Source organism: Cyprinodon tularosa, unplaced genomic scaffold, assembly GCF_016077235.1.
Source record: "Cyprinodon tularosa strain WSP-4 unplaced genomic scaffold, ASM1607723v1 ctg120, whole genome shotgun sequence".
Lineage (NCBI taxonomy): Eukaryota > Metazoa > Chordata > Actinopteri > Cyprinodontiformes > Cyprinodontidae > Cyprinodon > Cyprinodon tularosa.
Window position 1 is genome coordinate 3,448,607 of NW_024038004.1, and position 22,839 is coordinate 3,471,445.

General features: G+C 37.5%; 1 protein-coding gene across 2 annotated transcripts in view; it reads right to left on the minus strand.

Moving 5' to 3' along the window:
* Nucleotides 1-11,760, minus strand: part of plpp2a (phospholipid phosphatase 2a) — a 38,605-nt gene extending 26,845 nt beyond the window's left edge. The window contains exon 1 of one of the 2 annotated variants that reach the window (XM_038273794.1): nucleotides 11,465-11,760. In XM_038273794.1, the coding sequence (XP_038129722.1) occupies nucleotides 11,465-11,485 (21 nt within the window). In that variant the 5' untranslated portion in view covers nucleotides 11,486-11,760. The remainder of the gene's footprint in view (nucleotides 1-11,464) is intronic. The other variant, XM_038273801.1, reaches the window with a different exon arrangement.
* Between the last annotated feature and the right edge of the window lie 11,079 nt (nucleotides 11,761-22,839).

Genomic DNA, 22,839 nt, shown 5'->3' on the forward strand with positions numbered 1-22,839 from the left:
TTGTTATTAGTCGGAGCTGTCAGGGCGACAGCCATAGGCGGATCTACTGGGGTGGCATAGGGTGGCAAATGCCACCCTAAATGACAGCCTTGCCCCCCCAGCTGCCACCCCAGTTGGCGGTAGGGGTGGCGAGGCTTATAAATTATGGCTCATTTAAGAAATGGGACCGCTAATTTCCAATGTCGGACTGCAGTGAATGCAGCACGAAATGACGCGAGAGTGACTGAGACTGTTTGGAAAACCGAGCGGGGCAAAGTGAGGGAGCCTGCGGTGATGGGGAGAGGAGACACGGGATGAAACAGGTAAAAATTGATTAACTATCTATCGAGAAATGAAATCATAATGAAAGCACAATGTTGCTAGCATAGCTGCAATGCTGATTTTGAGATGATAAAAATCAGGTTGCAGAACGTTATTTCTCTAACTATGATGTTAGTTACAGTAGGCCTGACGTCTGAGGCTCATAAAGACATATTTGCTGTCAACTATGACAGAAAAGAGACTATCAAGTTTGGTTGTACTCAAATCAAAACGCACAAAGGCATTGGATCTAAATAAAGTTGTGAAGCGTTTTGCTGAGCAACATGGAAATCACTGCATTCAGCTGTTATAGTCATGTTAACTTTATGTTATGCTCTCTGGTGAGCCTTTACAGAGCTGTTACATTTTGTTTTGGCACCTGAGAAAATCTGATATTCCCTTTAATAAGACCAAAAGTGTTAAAAGTTAAAAATGTGATACTGGTGTAAATCCTGCTTAATATGAAGCAGGGTTGTTGTTTCTTTTTTTGTATACAGGTGCTGGTCATAAAATTAGAATATCATGAAAAAGTAGATTGATTTCAGTAATTCCATTTAAAAAGTGAAACTTGTATATTATATTCATACATTACATACAAACTCATATATTTCAGATGTTTATTTTGTTTAATTTTGATGATTACAAATGACAACAAATGAAAATCTCAAATTCATCATATCAGAAAATTAGAATATTGTGAAAAGGTTCAAAATTGATGGCCCCTGTTGCCACACTCTAATCAGCTAATTAACTCAAACCACCTGCAAAAGCCTTTAAATGGTCTTTCAGTCTAGTTCTATAGGCTACACAATCATGGGGAAGACTGCTGACTTGACAGTTGTCCAAAAGACGACCATCGACACCTTGCACAAGGAGGGCAAGACACAAAAGGTCATCGCTAAAGAGGCTGGCTGTTCACAGAGCTCAGTGTCCAAGCACATTAATAGAGAGGCGAAGGGAAGGAAAAGATGTGGTCGAAAAAAGTGTATAAGCAAGAGAGATAACCGCACCCTGGAGAGGATTGTGAAACAAAACCCATTCAAAAATGTGGGGGAGATTCACAAAGAGTGGACTGCAGCTGGAGTGAGTGCTTCAAGAACCACCACACACAGACGTATGAAAGACATGGGTTTCTGCTGTCGCATTCCTTGTGTCAAGCCACTCTTGAACCACAGACAGCGTCAGAAGCGTCTTGCCTGGGCTAAAGAGAAACAGGACTGGACTGCTGGTGAGTGGTCCAAAGTCATGTTCTCTGATGAAAGTAAATTTTGCATTTCCTTTGGAAATCAAGGTCCCAGAGTCTGGAGGAAAAGAAGAGAGGCACTTCATCCACGTTGCTTGAAGTCCAGTGTAAAGTTTCCACAGTCAGTGATGGTTTGGGGTGCCATGTCATCTGCTGGTGTTGGTCCATTGTGTTTTCTGAGGTCCAGGGTCAACGCAGCCACATACCAGGAAGTTTTAGAGCACTTCATGCTTCCTGCAGCTGACCAACTTTTTGGAGATGCAGATTTCATTTTCCAACAGGACTTGGCACCTGCACACAGTGCCAAAGCTACCAGTACCTGGTTGAAGGACCATGGTATCCCTGTTCTTAATTGGCCAGCAAACTCTCCTGACCTTAACCCCATAGAAAATCTATGGGGTATTGTGAAGAAGAAGATGCAATACACCAGACCCAACAATTCAGAAGAGCTAAAAGCCACTATTAGAGCAACCTGGGCTATCATAACACCTGAGCAGTGCCACAGACTGATCGACTCCATGCCACGCCGCATTGCTGCAGTAATACAGGCCAAAGGAGGCCCAACTAAATACTGAGTGCTGTACATGCTCATACTTTTCATGTTCATACTTTTCAGTTGGCCAACATTTCTATAAATCCTTTGTTTTTATTGGTCTTCAGTAATATTCTAATTTTCTGATATGATGAATTTGAGATTTTCATTTGTTGTCATTTGTAATCATCAAAATTAAACAAAATAAACATCTGAAATATATGAGTTTGTATGTAATGTATGAATATAATATACAAGTTTCACTTTTTAAATGGAATTACTGAAATCAATCTACTTTTTCATGATATTCTAATTTTATGACCAGCACCTGTATATAATATGAAACTATCCAGAAATGACCTGTATGAACCTACTCACAAGCAAAATGTATTTTTATGTTGCTTCTTTTCAGATTTGTGGAGATTTTGATGTAACATACAGAACCCGCCTTTTTGTTGATTTGTTGATACAGCAGTATGGAGGACCAACTCTGCCATATTTAAAAATAAATACAGAAATAAATAAATGCTTAATAAATAAATAAGCATACAATTAATTGCCACCAAAAATACAAACAACAAATAAATGTCAGTAGAAATTAAATTATACAGCTAGTCATAAAGGTATATAACTCTTTTAATTGGCTTCTTTATTTCTTTGCCTTTTTAATATTTACCTTATTTATTTTTTTGTCATTTATTATCTTCAACTTCATTTTTTTAATGACTTATATCTTTAAGTATTTACTTACGGTATGTGCATGTTATAATATTTTTGTCTGTTTTATTCTTCCTTTGTATTTTTTTACCCTAGTTATTTCTTCACCGCTATTTCTTTCTGCCTGCCCTTTTAACATTTCTGCCTGCCATTATAATATAATTTCTAATTACATTTATTTGTTGATTGTATTTTTGGTGGCAATTAATTGTATGCTTATTTATTTATTGAGCATTTATTTATTTCTGTATTTATTTTTAAATATGGCAGAGTTGGTCCTCCATATGCAGCTCTATCTACAGCATATTTACATGCATGAAATGTCCCTTTCATGTTGCCGTAACTGCTGTATGTCAAGTTACTGAGGAACAAATGGGGTAAATGTGTGTTCAGAGTAAACATTACATAGATGTCCAGTACCTTGTTCGGGTGCCTTGACCCATTTATTTCTACTGTGTAGTTCTGCTCACTTTAGTATAGCTCAGTCCATAGATCTCTGATAGTTAACTTTTTCTTTCTATAGTTTCTTCTTGTGCAAATGCTGCAAAGCTGCCTCTCTGACAGTCAATCTCACACATCTGCGACTCAGCACCTGTGTCTTACCTTAATACCTTTCCTGTGATAATGCCCCTCTAGAAGTAGTGTTATCATTCTTCTATCTCCTATTAAGTGAGATCTCATTGTACGATGTATTTCTAATATGAACTGTTTCACATGAAACACTAGTACTGTGCATACTATTCTCATCAAACTGTGATAACTGTGATTAAATTCAGTGTAAACAAATGCCATATGTTGCCACCCCTAAAAAATTCCTGCCCCCCTCTTGCCACCCCATAAATATTTTTCTAGATCCGCCCCTGGCGACAGCTTATGGCAACAGTGGGCTGCTGTGACACCAAATCCCATAATGCGTCTGAGGAGAGCTCTCTGCGCTGAGCATTTCAGGAACATAAACATATCATCAGAATGATTGACAATTAGAAGGGCCACTTATTTAGATGATCCACCCGGAAATAAAAGATTGTCTTCTGTACCTTTAACATAGATGTGTTTAGCCCATTTTTTGGGGGGTGCTGTATGCCATATTTTGTAAAAATCAAACCAGCTATAAATGTGTAAAAACTAGTGATGCCCCTTCTATTCAGATCTGAAAAGCTCCGCTATCCGAAGTTGTAACATTAGAAAGACTGAGGCATTGTCTCAATGGTAAGTTGCACTTATTTAATAAAAAACTGTAGAATATCTTAAAGTGTCTGAAGATTGAAAGGTCATGAACACAGAATGTAAAAATGATGAGATGCTGTATGCAAGTTGTCCGTAAGCCCATAGATGTGGTTATTACTTTCCACGCTGGACCTTTTTTTGTTGTTGTTTTTTTTTGATTGTTTGAAATAACAAAATGTGTAATGGAAAAAAAAAAGTGTAAAAACTAATATTTTTAAAAGCACAATTAAAAATCAATACTTAAATTCACCGAATCCTAATTTAGTACATTTTTATTCATTTTATTTCAATTATTTTTGTGAATTTAGCCATTGCTTTTACAGGCTTTTATTATCTGTCTAACCATTAAAACAACTGTATATATCTTCTTAAACACAATAGATTTTACGATAACAAAGAGGGAGGAGGTAGAAAGGGGGAAAGGAGGGGAGTATGGCGTGTGCAAAGCGCAGGAAGACCGCGTTGAGAAAAACAGAATAGTGGCAAGAAAAACAGCAGTGGTTCAGCCGAGACAGAAAAAAAACTTTTATTCAGTAGATAGTTTACATACATGAGGGAAGTATTGTCATCGGCCCATATTAAATGCTTTCTAGAAGCATCCATACTCTTAACATATCTGGATTTCTGTCTAAACAAGACATCTTTATTACATTTACCTAATTATCTATATGCTTTAGTACTTGGTTAATTACACTATACAAGGAGGAGAGAACAAAGAGATGAAAGAACAGAACAGGGAGAGAGGAGAGGAGACTGAGAGCACAGCATAGCAGCCACTGAGCGAAAGGATCTCTTGATTTAGCGGATGAGACTGTAGGTCCTAAACAGAACTGTTCTAGTTCCCACTTAGTCAGGCACACACAAAAAAGAGCACTTCATGAAAACTGGATCAAAAGCTTTAAATTGATGAAAAAATAAATTATATATATATATATATATATATATATATATATATATATATATATATATTTATTTATTTATTTTTAAATCTGGTCTCTGCTTTGCTTGTCAGATTTTTGACCAAAGTGTTCAGATAAGAGGCATTAGTGAACACTGGAGTCAGCAATTGGCAAAAGGCACCAATAGGCAACAAAACCAAATGCAGAAAGTGTTTGTAGAAAACACAGAGCAGTACCCAGGGAGCTGGATAGATTACTAAACCTCTGATCCTAGAATTGCCCAAAAACTGAGCCATCGTCATTTAGATCTTTTGAAACTTCAAGTCCTAGTAATTACCAGTTTTCCTGCTGTTAAGTAATAAAGTGAGAACTTTTTTATTTAGGGAAAAGCCTAAACAAAAAGATGTGGAGGGGATGATGTAGGCACATCAAGGCTCCCCATTTTTAAACAACTTTAATATCTATGCAATTCCATTTGCTTTATTTATTTTAGAATATTACAACATAAATGAATATCTCAGTTTAGGATGATTAGGAAAGACAGTTATTTCTGCACATGTCAAGATGAAAACAACTCCAGATAATCAAATACTTAACTCCTGCTTTGAATTCATTTCGAACAAACAAATATAAAGTGTGAATGCTGTAGGTCCAGGTCAATGCAGTGTGTTTTTAATTTATATTTATTTTTTTAAATATTAATTTCCATTCATCAGTCAGGCTGTGAATGGTAGTCACGCACACAGACACGTTCATCCTTGTTGTACAGACAAAACTCTTACTTTAAACTCACAATGTTTGTGTATTTCCTGAGGGCTTTTTAGTTTTTTGTGAATGAAACCCATTTTTTGCAGTTTCAAATCCAACCAGAGCAGCAACTTTCAACCTTTGTTATTAAAAAAAAGGGGGTGTTGGAACTTTCCCTAAATCTCATGTAGTTAAAGTTGTTAAAGCTTTCTTTTCCTTTTTCAGCAGTTGTATTGGCCCAATGTCTCTTTTGTATACATTTCCCCTTAATTTAAAGTTTAGCACTTTTCAACAATCCACATAGTGCATAAAGTTAATGAAGTTCATATAAAAACAAGATGTCAAGACAAATTATAAAAAAAAAAAAAGCTAAAAACTGCACCATGTTACAATTCATTAAAAGTTCCTAGGGCTATAGAACAAAAATAAAACCATAATATCAACTAAAAGAAAGGAAATTCATCCACAAGTGAACAGCTAGGAGTAAAAGGCCCATTTGAACTGATGCTGAGAGTTTAGTTCTGTGCAATATTTCAGATTTGGTCCAACTGATGTATATATAAAAAAAAAAATCGGAGATCTATAATCTACAGTAACAGGCATCTAGGCATTTCCATTACTATGCATTTTCTCCAGTTTGGTGATTAATAAATTGGTTTGAGGTTTCCAGCAGATTCTATGTTCCAGTATCCCACACTCTCTGACCATCCTCTATAGGTTTATCATGTATTTAGTTTTTTATAAGATCAATATTTTTAAGCCAAACCATTGTTCATTTGTGACAGACTAACCCTAACCCGAGTGACACCCTTAACAGACCAGTTCATCTATGAAATAATTTTGGGCCCACACGTTATATCTGATAGAGCAGATTTATGACCTAGCAAGTCAGATTGATGTCTAGTTTAGTTGTACACATCATGATCTGGGACCGCTCGCAGTGAACTCATTTACTGTAGGAAAGATAGGGACACCCAGTAACCTGGCAGTAGCCAGATTGATATGTGTAGAACTGGGTTGAGTTCCACTTTATCAATCTGGGAGGGCTGCTGTTCAGTCTGTCTGTGAAAAGGATTTTAGTTCAATACTTCAAGCTGATTGGGTGACGTGCCTGCAAGTATCTGCCTTCCATTATACGCTTTCAGCCAATCGTAGCAGCGAATCGTGACGTTTCGTAAGCTGATAAATCAAAGCACAGACATCTTTACCATCTGCAAATGCACAAAGTGCTACTTTTTGGCCCTTTTTAAACAAGAAATTGTCGCTATTTTAGCTAAAACTGAGTCAATTGCGGCATTTTAATGTTGAGGCCCATATGGCTCTGGAGGCTCCTGGATTTAAACACATATGAGAGTTGCTAGTTCGGTATAAACCATGTACACCCCTAAAAAAAAAATCCTCAACTGACACCAACCATCTGAAACAGATGTACAGTAACGGATAGTTTTGTAAATTGGAACAGAAAATTCAATTGCAGGGTTTCCATATTCAGAGATTGCCCTATAGTTTCTTCAAGATGCTGGCTTTTTACTTGCATAAATATGATATTTCTTAGAGTGTGTTTATGTCCAAGTATTTTATCCTTTGTGTTTTGATTTATGAATTTCCATTAGTTTTTTCTGCTGTAAGGAACTATAAATAGCGCGTAGTGAAACGTGCTGAACACAAACTTCTCTTGCCAGGATCAATGTAATTCACCCAACATGCAGTAGTCATTATGTTACGCCTGATGACATAGGCCCTGTCACAACAATAACACTTTCACCTTTTTGACCAGATGTCAGCTGATCACACATCTGAGCGAACCTTATCAAAGTACATCACCACAACTCATTTCTTATTGAGCAAAAATGTTTGTTTTCTAAATTAAGTTTTTAATTAATTCTCTTTTTACTATGTAGTACATTAGTGAATACAAAACCATTACGTGCTGTCGCTTTGAGATGTTTAAGTGTATGATTACAAAAGTAGTGATGCCATAGTTTTGATGCGCAGTGATGACACAGATTACAAGTTATCAATTTCACATGTTCTTTTCCTGGCCATATACTGACTCAAGCCACGTGTCTTCAATTACACTTTTTTTTTCAATCCCAGGAGGTTTTTACCAAGACTTTTGCCGAGCAAAATGAGGAGCATTTACAACAGAGTATGCAGACACGATCATTCCTCCAAGTTACTCAGCAGATGAGTCAACAAGTGCAAGTAAAAATGTACAAGTCACCCATGAATGCTGAATCCTCCAACAGGAAATCTGGTTTGCAACATGACAAGCAGCTGTAGAAAATCAAGTATAATGAGAATCCTGCATGGAGGGGATCACCATTAACCTTGGCCGAACCACAGTGTCAAAAATGCAAGAAGAATGACTCAAACAGCTGAAAGATACCATTAATGGCTTTGTGTCAAACGAAGGCAGCAGAGCAGGTTGCAACATGTTTCTTTTTTACCTGCTCACAAAAAACTTACTCCAACAAATAGACAGAGCCCACCCTAAACAATACGCATGAGCGGCTGCCTTTTGGTCTCTGTAAAAAAAAAAACTATGTGAAAAAAGATGACCCCCCCCCACACACACACCATCCGCCTTTAAAAAGTTATGCAACTAAAAGTTTTCCATGTCAGATAGAGTCACACTTGGACAATAGTGCACATAAGCTGCAGTTTCCAAAACAGGATTCCAACTGTCAGGGAGATTTGTTGACAGGGATCTCCTTTCTTCCTGCCAATTCCAACGTCTGAATGCTACAAACCAGACTTTTATGTCAACTCAATTAAAATACCTTTGGAAGTACTTTGTGATCTATAGAGCAACCCGTTATGATTTCATTATTAATAGCAAATTGTTCAGAAATCGGTTATGAATTTTACCCAAAAATTGTCCATGTAACATCACATAAGATCAGAGGTTTTTATTCATTTCAAAACATATATTTGCATCTTTTTAAATTTCCTGTCATTTTTTTTTTAAACAAATCTCCAATAAAAATGTAATTTGTTTAGCTGCAAAAACAAGAAAATGCAGTATTTCAGAACCCTGCATTCATTTCTGTGAGGAAGACAAGTCTGCCGTTTCATCTTTAAAAAAGCATTTTCCCCAATCTGATCTCCAATGTCGGTGTCTGACATACTTCTTGGATTAGGCGTCGACTTGAGGTCACCGATCAAAAGTCATGCATGTTGCAGCAGGACATACTTTGTTTGTTTTCTTTATTTTCAACCCACTGACCATGAAGCATACAGAATCTGAATATGTTGACAGTACACTGACTTAAACCCACTTCTTTCAATGTTTGGTGTAAATCAACGGTTCTTATAGCGTCTTTCATGCTTTTAAATATCGAAAGGGGTTTGTTGCAGAAAGCCTTGTATGATTGAATGATAGTTGCAGGTGTATTTGTTGCTTGCTGTGGAAACTAACCTTAAAGGGGTCATAGAATGCAAAACCGAGTTTACAGAGTATGAAGTGTCGACTGCTGGGCCGCTGACTGGACCAGACCTGAGCAGAGAGCTTTGAGCCGCAGGCAGCAGGAAGCACGGGGCCGCTTGTGTCCAGGCTACAGTCACTGGGTTGGGTTTGGTCGCTCCGTCCCCCGCTGGCTCCCTGACCCCGCTCGGGTTCCCGGAACAGCCCCGGAGCTGATGGCTCGGATCGAGTGCCCGATGTGCTTTGACTATCTGCTGCACTGTGGTCGATCAAAATCCCGGACAATTTTGAAATCCCCCGCGGACATTTTTTAGGTATGAACATGTCTGGGAAAAAGAGGACGTCTGGTCCCCATATCATATCAACAATTTGATGCTTCAGTAAGTGAGTGCTTGTTGCTATGATTTGTCTTTGCTCGGCAGCTTCGCTCGTAAACCAACCAATCAGCGCACAGCTCATCTAAATATTCATGAGCATCCCATAAAATAAATGTAAGAAAAACCTGCCGCTTCATTCTGGGGTTTTAACCAGGCTTGCATTAGGGCTCATAGAACAGCAAATATACCATTTTCAGCCCAACCAATGTTACACACCCTATTCAGAGACCTTAAGGACCAGCACCAATACCCTATGTTAAATGACCCCTTCAATTAATCTGACAATACTCTGGGTAGGAAACGACTGGTTTTAAAGGATGTTTTTTTTTTAAATCAAAACATCCACAATTGAAACAAATTGAAAAAAAATTCTATCCAGCCTACAGCAAAAAAAAATTCTTTAGACTGTTTAAAATTATTGCCACAGAACATCTGAACAGAGATTGAAAAAAATGAGGGCTGAAACAATCAGAGTAATCGTGATTAATTGATTATTGAAATAATAATCAACTTATTTAGTAATCAATTAATCGTTAACTGGGGCGTAGAGGAATCATTAGTTGCAGCCCTAAACAAGATAAATGGGAAATGGGTGGAAAGCAGGTTTTAGCAGGGGCAGAGCTATATGGGGGGCCAGGGGGGCCATGGCCACCCTTAGCCAATCATTGGCCACCCCTACCATTTTTTCCCTCTAATACAGACAGTGGCAGCAGTAATACCCTAAAGGGGAATATTCAAGATTATTAAATATTGAAATATTTCATATATTAACGACTTGACAACAGAAACACTGGTTAGTTATGCACATGGATATACAAACATTAAAGATGATAGATACAGAATTTATACTCTTTTCTGAACAAAATTTTGAATTATTTGGGGTAAAGTTAAAATGATGTGCCTCCGCAAGTCATCTAGGAGGCTTCATTAAAATCATAGATAAAAAAACATTACTTTAATAAAAATTCATTAAAATGTGGATATTAGTAGATTTATATAATTTTTTTCCTGCAGAATGATTATCGATAAAGTTAGCTAATAACAATGTGAAATATGTTCGTCCCAGTCGTCTTTATTTAGAAAATATGGATGTTGTAATTGTTCCTGTTGGAACGGTGTAGATTAACCCTGAGGTTCTGGTGCCTTTCGACCACCCCTCAGTGTTTGGCCACCCCACATTGGGATTTTCTGGCTACGCCTCTGACTAAAAGATAAAAAAGCATTCTTGGCTGACTGTCTTTTTTGATGTTCTCAACTCAAACAAACACAAGTAAGATCACCCCCCCCCCCCCCCCCCCCCCCCAATCTCTATTTCATGACTCAGCTGGGGGGTCTCTATTTGGATCTATCAGTTGTGTTTTCCCTGTTATATATTTGTTTATTTTAAATAATAAACACAACTAGATAGCAGATTTTGAAATAAATTATTGTAGTGAGATGATTTTGAAAGAGGAATGGATATTTGGAAAAAAAATTAAATAAAAGCAGACACTCCACACAAATCCACTCCTACACTTGGATACAGTTACAGGATACTCTCGCAAGAAACAAATCTCATACATGAGATAAAATATCAGGGAGTTTTACTGAGAACAAATGATCCAAGTACCTCCCACATCAAGATTCAGTACTATTCAGTGCTGAGAAGGATAGAAATATTATGTTTGGCTTGTCTGAACAAGATAGAGGCTATTAAAAAAATAGATGTACCAACTACATACTTTTTGGCCTTTAAAGTGAGCCCCTTATCTTGGAGCAAGTTGTTTGACCTCTAACAAAACAATAAATCAAATGCCTGTTGAGCAATCCTGTGTGCGTCATCGGACAATAATCGCCAAATCTGGAAGAGCAGATTTTATCCTGTTTTTTTTCTGTCTTTTTTTAAGTTATACTCATTTGTTGACTATGTTTATTGAAATTCGTGCAAAAAATGAAGCCAATCCAAACTGCAGCTCCTGATTAATAAGAAAGGGAAAGCGAAATGCGGTTACTCACCAGCAAACACGCAAAGAACATCCACCACGATGAAGATCAGCTTTTTCTTGTGCTCAGTCATGTTTTCTCCAGCGCTGCCCCGCTTTCTGAACTGGAGCCCGGCGGAAAAAACGCAGGCGGACTGGGAGGGAGGAACACCTGGTTTAAGGGGCTGTGCGTAAAAATGAGAATGATGTTTCTTTTCTATAAAGAGGGTTGGATTAAAGCGTCCAGCTGGTTCTTCCGGCTTCGCTGCTCTATACCTGCTCTCCTGTCCGTTCCCCTGACTGACTGACTGGCTGGCTGGCTGATTGTTGGCTGTTTCAGGTGCGCATTTGTGTCCGGCCTCCACAGCGGGGCGCGGCTCTCAGCGCGGGAGGATTCAAACCATTCAAAGCAATCATTTCATTTTAATCTGAACTCAAGAGAGGTGTCGAGGATTGCATGTGGATGGTCGTTTGGTGCATGGCGCGTGTTTTGAAGCTGCTTATGGAGAAATGTCTTGGGCCGTGAGTAGTGAGGAAACAGGAAGCGATTCTTGTGGGATGGAAGAGGGAAATAGTGACAATGAAGGTTGGAAGATAGCAACATCAAAAAATGAGAAAAAGCGGAAAAAACAGAGATCAGTTCAAGGGGAATCTAGTTCAGAACAATCCAGTGATGATCAATCCATACATTCCACAGCACAACAAAATGAATTCAAAGTCATATTCAAAGTCGTTAATCAGGCAGACTCTTTTACAAATTGGAATCCGGTTCACTTAACAAAAACCATCAATAAACTTGTCGGAGAAGTCAAAGGTGCCAGAATTCTGTACAGTGGAGACCTGCTAATTAACTGCAGAGACAGCGCCCAGCAAGGCAAAGCAATACGTATCAACAAAATTGACGGGATAAGAGTTCAGTGCAGCTTAATGGAGAACAAAAAGATCAGCAGGGGAGTCATTGGAGGAGTTCCTCTAAAAATTTCTGAAAAAGAGATTCTGGAAAACATAAGCGGTGCAAAAGTAAAAGAAGTAAAACGGTTAAAAACAACAAGAAACGGAGAAAGATCTGACAGTTTATCTGTGCTAATTAAATTCGAAGTAGAGCAATTACCAAGCAAAGTATTCATCGGTTACATAAGCTATAATGTCAAAATCTACAATCCTCCACCATTGAGATGTTTCAAATGCCAAAAATTCGGTCACATTGCAGCAGTTTGTAAAGGGAAACAGAGGTGTGGAAGGTGTGCAGGAGAACATGAGTACGGAAAATGTGGAAAAGAAGCTAAAATAAAATGCTGTAATTGTGGTGGAGAACATACTGCTGCCTATCGCGGCTGTGAAGCAAGCAAAAGGTCTGAGGAAATTAAAAAAATGAAATTTGAGCTCGGAATAACCTACGCTGAAGCTGCAAAAAGGATCCCATCTCAGTCAGAAAAACCCAAACCTACAGTTCAACACACGGCAAATTCCAAACCTCTAGAGAAATCTCTAAAAATTGATGAAGACTCACTTATTGTTAAAAAGACAAATTTTGTTCTTTTCATGGTAGAAGTAATTAATTGTACTGCACAGACAACAAAAAAAACGGAAAAAATCAAAATAATAGTGAAGGCTGCAGAAAAATATCTGGACATTAAAGATTTGAACTGGGAGATGGTTGGAAGCATGATGGGAGGACCGATGGGACCATCAGAAACTGGCAGAGTTAAGATGACCTAGAGTAAATTAAAATAATATGGGCAAATGTGATTTAGTATTATGTTGGTTTAAGTTACACAGTTTTTTTTTTTTTTTTTTTTTTTTTTTTTGGGGGGGGTGAATCGTTTCCTGTTTTCTTGCTTTACTCCATATCAGTTGGTGGCGGTAATGCACAATTCACAAGTCTGCCAACCGCCATAAAATCCCATAAGAAGAAGAAGAAGAAGAATCTGAACTCAAATTGTGTCTTCAAAAAGGTAAAATATTAAGATTCTACACTTTTTTTCCACTTCTATAAAATATATTCTGAAATAGTCATGAAAGACACTGGTTTTAGGGCTGCTCAGTGGCCTGCAGCAGGAAGGTTGCAGGTTTGATACCCGACTCGGTGTCTTTCTGCATGGAGTTTGCATGTTCCCTGAGCATACATGGCGTCTCTCCAGGTACTCCAGCTTCCTGCCACAGTCCAAAAACATGACAGGTTCTCTAAATTCTCCCTAGGTGTGAGTGTTTACCTGAATGGTTGTTGTCCTAATACTGATCCTCCGGGGATAAGAGTGACTGGAAATGGATGGACGCCAGTTTGACAGATGAAAAACTATAACAATCAAACATTTTTCATTATTTGGCTCCAGAGCTATTATTCAAAACAACTAACTTCTGTTGTGTGACTAAGGCCATCCTCCATTTTACAAAGCAATTTTACCCAAGATCAAAGTGCAACGCTCTTTCCTCATGTTGCCATCTATGCATAGTGCACCAGTCCCTCCTGCAGTACAACAACTTGCTGCCACTCCTATACCCAGTGGTGGTCCTAGACAAAGTTTACAAGGGGGGCCACGCTGTGACCAGAGTAAGAATGACAAAGACAAAAAAAAATCCCCCCCAAAAACCAAAGAGCTCATCGTATTAAGTAATCTAAAAGATGAAAACTGTGATTCTGTCTGTGACTGAAGCATAAAGCTTACTGCTGCAGTTTCTAAGTAATTGCTGCATAAAATGTAAAGGTGGAATATCAAAAGTGGTCAAAGCAACCAGTCAGTTATGGTCGCTTCCAGTGTTGGGAAAGTTCTCTTTCTACGTGAACTAGTTCAAAGTTCAGTTCACACATTTTAAAATGAATTAGTTCAGTTCATAGTTCATAATTAAAAATTTTGAACTGAGTTCACAGTTCCAAAAAATGAACTAGTTCATAGTTCTTTTTTTTTCATATATTGCTCAATTACATCATAGCCTAGAACCACAGACAGCAATTATTTTATCAGTTGTAACACTGAAACTGCGTCAAATTTCATCTTCATATCCAGTTTTGAATACTTATCCAACCAGGGTTTACATTAGCATTGAGGGGACAGGATTTCCCCATTGTTGCTTTAATGCTTTGTTGCTGTCCATTCACTTCACACTAGTAGCAGCTGCAGCTTTCACCCCTACAATATTCTCAAAAACATCAGGAAAAATGTGCTGCTTGAATGGTCTTTTTTATGAGGAATTATTAAAAGAAAAACAGGAAAGTAGTCTTTAAGGTGCAAATGTTTTTTAATTTTAATATTTTTTTCCATTTGAAATTCCATTTCAGTACATACTAAAAAGGAATACTGGAATCCTGGAAAATTATACCAGGCAGGTTTAAGTGCGGATTTTTTTACTGAAAGCCGGCGGGCAAAGTTTGCAGAGAAATGTAAGATTGTTGCCATCATCCTCACCGACCACCTGGTCATAAAACTGTTTTAAGTGATCATACTGCTGCTTTGTCGCCTCCACGGTCGCCTCCATGCTGCTGTGGCTTCCACGCTGCATTTTGTTTTGATGACGCACGCGGCTGTAGGCTACGACACTGGTAGCTGGTGTTGCCAGATTGGGTGTTTTTCCCTCTACATATTAAGGCCTGTTTACGGTGTGATTTAGCCGGGGTTTCGCCTGGAGGGCTCTATAGAAATTTGGCAACCTATTGAACGAAGCTGAACTGAGAGAGCGTGCCGTTCACAGACACCAGAATGAACGAGTTCACAATAACGTTCATCAGGCAGTAATACAGTACGTTCAGTTCACGTTCGCCCAAAATATGAACGAGTTCATGAACTTTCGTTCAATGAACGCGTTCAGGCACAACACTGGTCGCTTCCATAAGCATATGTCATTGAAATAAATAATTTAGTATTACTGTACAAAAACTGATACTAAATGATAACATTTTTAAGGGCAAAACAAAAATAATTGTATTTGCCCTTAGCTGAGCAATAAATTATGTTGATCTGCCAAAAGAATGAGTATTTTTGCTCTTAAAAATAAGATAAATATTATGCACCTGAAATAACTTAAGGGATTCTTTTATTTGAAATACAAATCATTTTATTTTACTACCAAATCGTCTAACCTACCTGCTTAAGTCAAGGGAATATTTTATGAAAAATTTTCTTAACGATATTTCAGATAAGGGGCCATGACCAATTCCTCTGGGGCACTGGCCCCTGCTGGCCTGTCTAGAACAGCCCATGCCTATACCTCACAATTTAGGTGGTAAATATGCTTGCATGCCTCTTATTTTTCATCAGATGGGATAACGGACATAATTGTTAAAACTAAAACTTTGTGTACCATCAGTTAACAGGAGATGCCTCCAAAAATTAAAGTCTTTGTCCTTAAGTGCATTTACTAACTATTTGGCTTTCGATTTTTCCCTTGGTGTAATTGCTTCTCAACCTGAGATTCAATGTTTGTTTTTTTATTAATACTTTAGCAAATAGAATATGTACAAATTCTCTCATGAATAAAGGCTATTTATTGTAAAATTGAGTTCCAACCAACTGGATAGAGTTAAATACATAGAAAAACACACACACACACACACACAAAATTAAATACCTTTCCAAAGAAGCTTAAATCATAACTCTGAATCATATACCAAAATCGTTTAAGGGACTACTGACTATAACTCTGAGTTGTTTTATAACGTCCCCCTGTCAGCCTACCTCTCCACAGGTTTTTTGCTGTTATTTCTTGCTATTTTGGGTTGGCCCAAATAAGGCCTTGCTATCAAATTAAAAAACAACTGTCTACAAATACTCATTTAGATATGCTGATGAAGGTTCTCAGTCATCCAGGTCATAGTCATTCCGTAAAAATTCAAAAAATATCCACTGGACTTGGCTTCCAAGATTTGAAGACGTTTTGCCACCTCTCCAGGAAGCTTTCTCAATTCAAATGTCTGGATCCGCAGTGAGTTTGAGTCTTTATATAGACAAAGCCTTGTATTGCTTGGAAACATGCAAATGGTAACCAATGAATGGGTCGTTTGGTTCCATCGTTAGCCTGTAATATCTGAAACCTGTCTATGATTCTGTTAGAATTGGTGATACTGGAGATCCCATTGCACATCCATGCTTCTGTCTGTAAAAATTACCTCTGAATTTGAAATAGGTTGTGGAAAGACAAAGGCCCAGTAGTGTGCAGATCTGGTCCGGAGTGAAATTAGTCCTGTTGTTTAAGTCACCATCTTGTTCAAGACGTGTCCTGACTGTTTCCACTGCCTCTGTTATAGGTATGCATGTGAAAAGTGAAGTAACATCAAACGATACCAGGGTTTCTCCTGTTGTCATCCTTACTTTGTTGGCAAAGTCTTTGGAGTTTTCTATGTGATGTGGTGTGTTTCCCACCAAGGGAGCTAAGATATTAGTAAGCTGTTTAGCAATGTTGTATGTTACTGAGTTAATGCTGATGACAATGGGCCTGAGTGGTGCCCCTTCTTTGTGAATTTTTGGGAGTCCATATAAGCATGGAATTTCCTCCCCTGGATAAAATCTGAAATAGCCTGTGCTATCATAGACAGGTTTCAGATATTACAGGCTAACGATGGAACCAAACGACCCATTCATCGGTTACCATTTGTATGTTTCGAAGCAATACAAGGCTTTGTCTATATAAGACTCAAACTCACTGCCGATCCAGACATTTGAATTGAGAAAGCTTCCTGGAGAGGTGGCGAAACGTCTTCAAATCTTGGAAACCAAGTCCAGTGGATATTTTTTGAATTTTTACGGAACTCATTTAGATAGTTCCCCTACTCTATTTTAAATGGATTAGTTTGTTTGTAATTCATGACAGGTCGCTTGGCTCTGCCTGCATATTTTAGAGGTAGACATGCTCCTGTAAGGGCCTGTTTTTCACACACAATACCAGGCCACAGGTTGGGAGAACAGAAAGGGTTTCAGTTTACTTTGGAAAGTGAAAACCGTTCAACAGAACAAAGATTCATTGAAAGGCACCTTCAACATACCTGACCTGAAAAGGTCTGAAGTAAACAAGAGGAGAAAAATTGCAGGAAGAGTAAGTAAAATTTAAAGAACCAAACAAGTTATGTATAGACCATTTAAATAACTCTGTTACATTAACATTAAAACCTCTGATGGAGTTTTTTTTTCTTTTTTTTTTGTTTTTTTTTACAGATCTGTTTTTGACCTGATGAGAAAGCTGAACAATCCTCTAATGTTTTGGTAAAACATGGACACAAAATGATTGTCGTATTTGTATTATGAAAAGCATCAGATTATCTCTTAAAAACAAAATCTCAGGATAACTCCAGATTTGTTTCACTTTCTAATGCCAGCATGTAAGCAGACTTAATACATAAATCATTGGTAGTTTGCTGATTTGCCAAACAATATATTACCAAGCAGATGTGGTGGAGGACCATTCCAGAGTTTTCCCTCTTTTATGGATGGAGAAAAGTGTCTTACATAGTTAGAATGCTTGGCCCAAACAAAGGAAAACTCCCTCATTATATCAAATCTACCAAGTGCAAACTGGCACTGAACTGATGTCAGTTCTTGGCTGACCAAGTGAAACATTTGAAGTTATTTCACTTCTTTTTTGGTAATAATCATCATTAGTCTTTCCACTATCACCACATTGACCTTTCTAACTGGCCAAGTAAAATCAGTCCAATTTAAGCTAGATACCTCCAAAACACTAGCAGCTAATTACAGCGAAAAAGAAAGCAATGCTCTGTAAGAAACTGTGCAAAACTGAAACAGAAAATGAAAACAAAGAAATCAGAATGTATAGAATTTCATCCTCCCTACTTTCGATACGCATACAAAAGATCAAATACAACAATCTGTTCAAAAGGTAACTGCATAGAGTATGGAACATTGAATCCCTTTAGACATTATATTTGTTTTGAAAGCCTCAGTGGTTTGCTATGGAGAATTAGTGACTAATCCTCATCATCCAGACCAAGAAACACTGCAGACAAATTATAGAGAAGGTTAGAAGCTTCAATTAGGGTTAGGTTATAAAAAAAAAATATTCAAAATTTTTTACATATTTTGACACAGTTTTTATAGATAAGAAGGCCATCATAAAAAAATAAAAAATGCAGTTCCCATAAGTAATGTAAAGGGCACAACATACAAGTGAAAGAATGTGCGCTACTCATACTGTGAGGGAAACACAGTGGTGGCAGCATCATGCCAGACAGATGCAGAGACAGGCAAGGCAAGGCAAATGTATTTGTATAGCACAATTCAGTACAAATACAATGCAAAGTGCTTTACATGATTAAAATATAGGAAGATAAAACGGAATCAAAGCAAGTAGGAAAAAATAAAAAAATAAAAATAAAGTAAAAAATGCAGAAACAAAAAAGAATATTAAAAACTGTTGGACTAAAGAAAATATGTTTTAGTTGAACTGTTTAACTAGAACAGTCGAAGGCAATCCTAAACAAATGTGTTTTTAGTCTTGATTTAAAGGAACTCAGGCTTTCTGCACTTTTACAGTTTTCTGGAAGTTTGTTCCAGATAAGTGAAGCATAGAAACTAAATGCTGCTTCTCCATGTTTAGTTCTGGTTCTAGGTATGCAGAGCAGGCTGAAGCCAGAAGACCTGAGTGGTCTGGAGGGTTGATACACTGATAGCAAGTCTGTGATGTATTTAGGTGCTAAGCCATTCAGAGGTTTATAAACTAACAGAAGTATTTTGAAGTCTATTCTCTGAGATACAGGGAATCAGTGTAAGGACTTTAGAACTGGGGTGATGTGCTCTACTTTCTTAGTCTTAGTGAGGACACGGGCAGCAGCATTCTGGATCAGCTGCAGCTGTCTGATCCACTTTTTAGGCAGACCAGTGAAAACACCGTTGCAGTAATCAATTCGACTAAAAATAAACGCATGGATTAGTTTTTCCAGATCGTGCTGAGACATTAGTCCTTTAATCCTGGAAATGTTCTTTAGGTGATAGAAAGTCGACCTTGTAATTTTCTTTAAATGCTTTTGGAGGTTCAAGTCTGACAGGGAAGCTGGTCACTACTCATGGGAAAATGGGTGGAGCTAAATACGAGACAGTCCTTGAAGAAAACCTTAGCATGTTTCTGCAAGCTGTCAAAGATATCCAGTGAGCAGGTGTCCAGGAAAGCAATCAATGATTATGCATCACTCAGTCTCTATGAAGGTTCGACCCAATGACCCTGAGTGAAAGACAAAGTTACTCTCTTGAAAGAAACCCTTATGACATATATCCCAAAAAATATTCATGAAGGATCTTATTTGACAATGCTCTTAATTTACTTTATTTTTAGCATTTTGGCAATTCGTAATTATTGAGAACCCAGGAATGCAAAAGCATTTCAGATTCCTTTGGACGGCTCCTGTACTTGTTGAGATTCTATCATTTTTTTAGACCTGCTAAACAGTGTATACTGATAAAGGGTCTTTTTCCATGATTAAATTTAAGCAATCTGAGTCTAGAGGTTGAGGGAGGCTGATCTAACATGCTCAAACAAAGGCTCCTATAATCATTTCTTAGGCAAGTCTAAAGGGTGGAGAAGCCAAACAAATAAAACACATTTACTTAAATATACAGGGTTATAACAAAAAAGGGCTGAAAGAGCAACCTTAAAATAATAATGTGAGTTCAAAGTCCTATTAGCAATGCAACTGGTTTGGAATCAGAAGGATTTTGAACTACACCACAGTAATCACTTGTATAAAACACCTTTCTAATCCAATCAAACGATGAAGTAAAACTACAAAACAGTCAATGCAGCATTGACTGCCTGGTGAAAATGTTAATCACTGACAATCTAAATACTTTCCAATATTACACAACCCTCTCCCCCCTACAGTTCACAAGTAAAAAAGAAGATATTATTTATAGCATTAGGAGATCCACCAGTTTAGACTTTAGTTTTAAAACATTGGGTTCAAGGTACGAATTCAGGAAAGTAATCAATCAAATCGGTTTAAATGTGTTGTCAGAATAATAAAAAAATATGTGTAATTATTGAGTGAAGAATAATGAAATACTGCTTTACTTAGCCTGTTTAACTTTAAGAGTTTTAAAAAAAACACAAACTCATTTAAATCAGGGATATCTTCACTGTTACCTTCTCTAAATGCAAACTTTTGGTATACTTTAAAAGGTAGGGCTTAAAAGAATATATTTTAATTGTTAATATGTCTGACTTGTTATGATCAAAAACAAAAATCTAATCATTTGAGCATTGCTCCACAAAATAATTCAAAGTAAATGGTGCAAAACACAAATACAGTCCTTTTGAAAACCGGCAAAATACTTCTGATTCCATAAAACAACATCTTGACTGTAACTCCACCAAAATTAGAATAAAAGTCAAAGCATTTCTTTTTCTTCAATGGTTTTAGTTGTCATTGTCTCAAGCAGAGCTGTCACCTTTTCATGTGTAGTTTTGTGTCAAAAGTATTTTTTTTACTTCATAGAAAGGGAAACTGGTCAAACCAAACGGCTGATATCCATTGTGGGACTTATATTTCAGGATAAAGGCTTTTGGTTATTAAATTTACCTGCTGGATCTTCAACATGTACATTATTAATGTTAATCAATATTAGATATTTGTTTACATATGGAGCTCGGAAACAATGGCCACGAAGCTCCAATATGCACTGATATTACTTCCTTAGAAAGGGTCCTACAAGAACATTGTATATATTATTGAAAATATGAATTTCTCCTGTTTCATGTGATACCAGATATTATGTGTTTAAGTGAGAGGATGTTTTTTTTTTTTTGTCGAGGTTGTTTTACTCAGCCAGGCAAGTGTAAAGGGTCTGTTGATATGCACATGTGAGTTTTTGTTCTAAACCCATAAATATTAGTGAAAAACACATTTAATGACTTGTTTTGGAAACACAAAAAATGCTCTTCTAGTGACTAGATTTCAAAGAAAGTTGGTGTCACATTAAATTTAACACCTGTGATCCCATCAGTATCCATCGCCTTAAGAGGGTAACTTCCTGCAAATGTAGAGGTTCACATAGACTTATGATTGAATAATTACTACCTATTAACAGTATTGGAAATCCCAGATGGTTATATTAAAATGTAATTGAAAGATTCTGATGGGAGGATTCACAACATTTGAGTCAAACCAAGGCACACTTGTGGGTGAATTTTAAGGCAACACTTTAAACACTCTACTTCTGTCTGAAGTCATGGAAAATAAAATCTGCTTAGATAGAAGCAAGATAATTGTGGATCACTACTAGTCTGGTTCATCCTTGAATAAAATGTCCAGATCTCTGATGGTCAGAGACGGCTCTAGAGGACATTTATCAGTGTGGGCAGTGTTTTTCTTCATGTGGCAGAGAACAAGAATAACAATCAAACAAACAAACAAACAAACGGGACAAGAGTGAATAACTTAGTGGATTAAGTGTGCCACATATCTAGGGTTTAAGACTCCTGATCTAACAGCTGAAAACTCTGATCCAATCTTAATGCAAATAAAGTGTTTGAGCGACAGTGGCAGGAGTTTGCCATGCAATCGGACGGTTGTCAGTTCGAGCCCTGTTGTGTCCTTGGGCAAGACGCTTCACTTCCATAACCTACTGATGGTCTGTGAGTCCCCGGGGCTCTTTATGGCTACATTGTAGCTTGCTACCATCAGTGTGTGTGAATGACTGGCTGTACTGGGTAGTGACTGACTAGAATTTATAAGTATTATATATAAGTATGACTTGCTATATAAGTACAGGCTGACTGTTTTTTCTAAAGTATTGTTCAAATAAGTTGAAACATTAAATTAGGCCAAGGGGGGAATCAGTTACGGTCTTCTGTCAGCAAACGTCATCATGACTGTTTTAGTACTACACTGCGTAAACTGATCTAAAAAAGTTCAAATTTCATAAATTCGATAAATGAAATGTTTTGTCAAGGGAAGTTTTGGTATTATTGCCCTTGAAATAATAATTACATATATCTACTTCATATAAGATTGCAGAGTTGTTGCTTTTTTCTTATTTTGAATGTAAATCATCTTATTTCACTGGCAAATTGTCTTACTTAGCTCCACAAATCAAAGAAAAATACAATTATAGCAAGAACAAAATCACGCAGTGTATGCTTTTAGTACAGGAGCCAGGGGTAGTACTACAGGGCTGATGGTCCCTGTTGGCCACTGTCTAGAACCGCCCATGTTGAGGGTACATATTGATATGTCCTATCATATATCAGTCACGTCTGGCTGTCTTACCTTTAAGGAAGGAAGTGGCTTCTGTGTCACAGAGTTAAACCTGCTATGGTTTAATACTTTAATAACCTCAAAACAGAAGCAGGGGACCTCAGAAAATACTGGCTGGTAGGGGAATCTCTTACTGAACCCTTCTAAGCTTTTGTTCTCTTGTTTTATTAAAGATAGGCTCTGTGCTGTTTCTCCTCAACCTCCTCCAACTATGT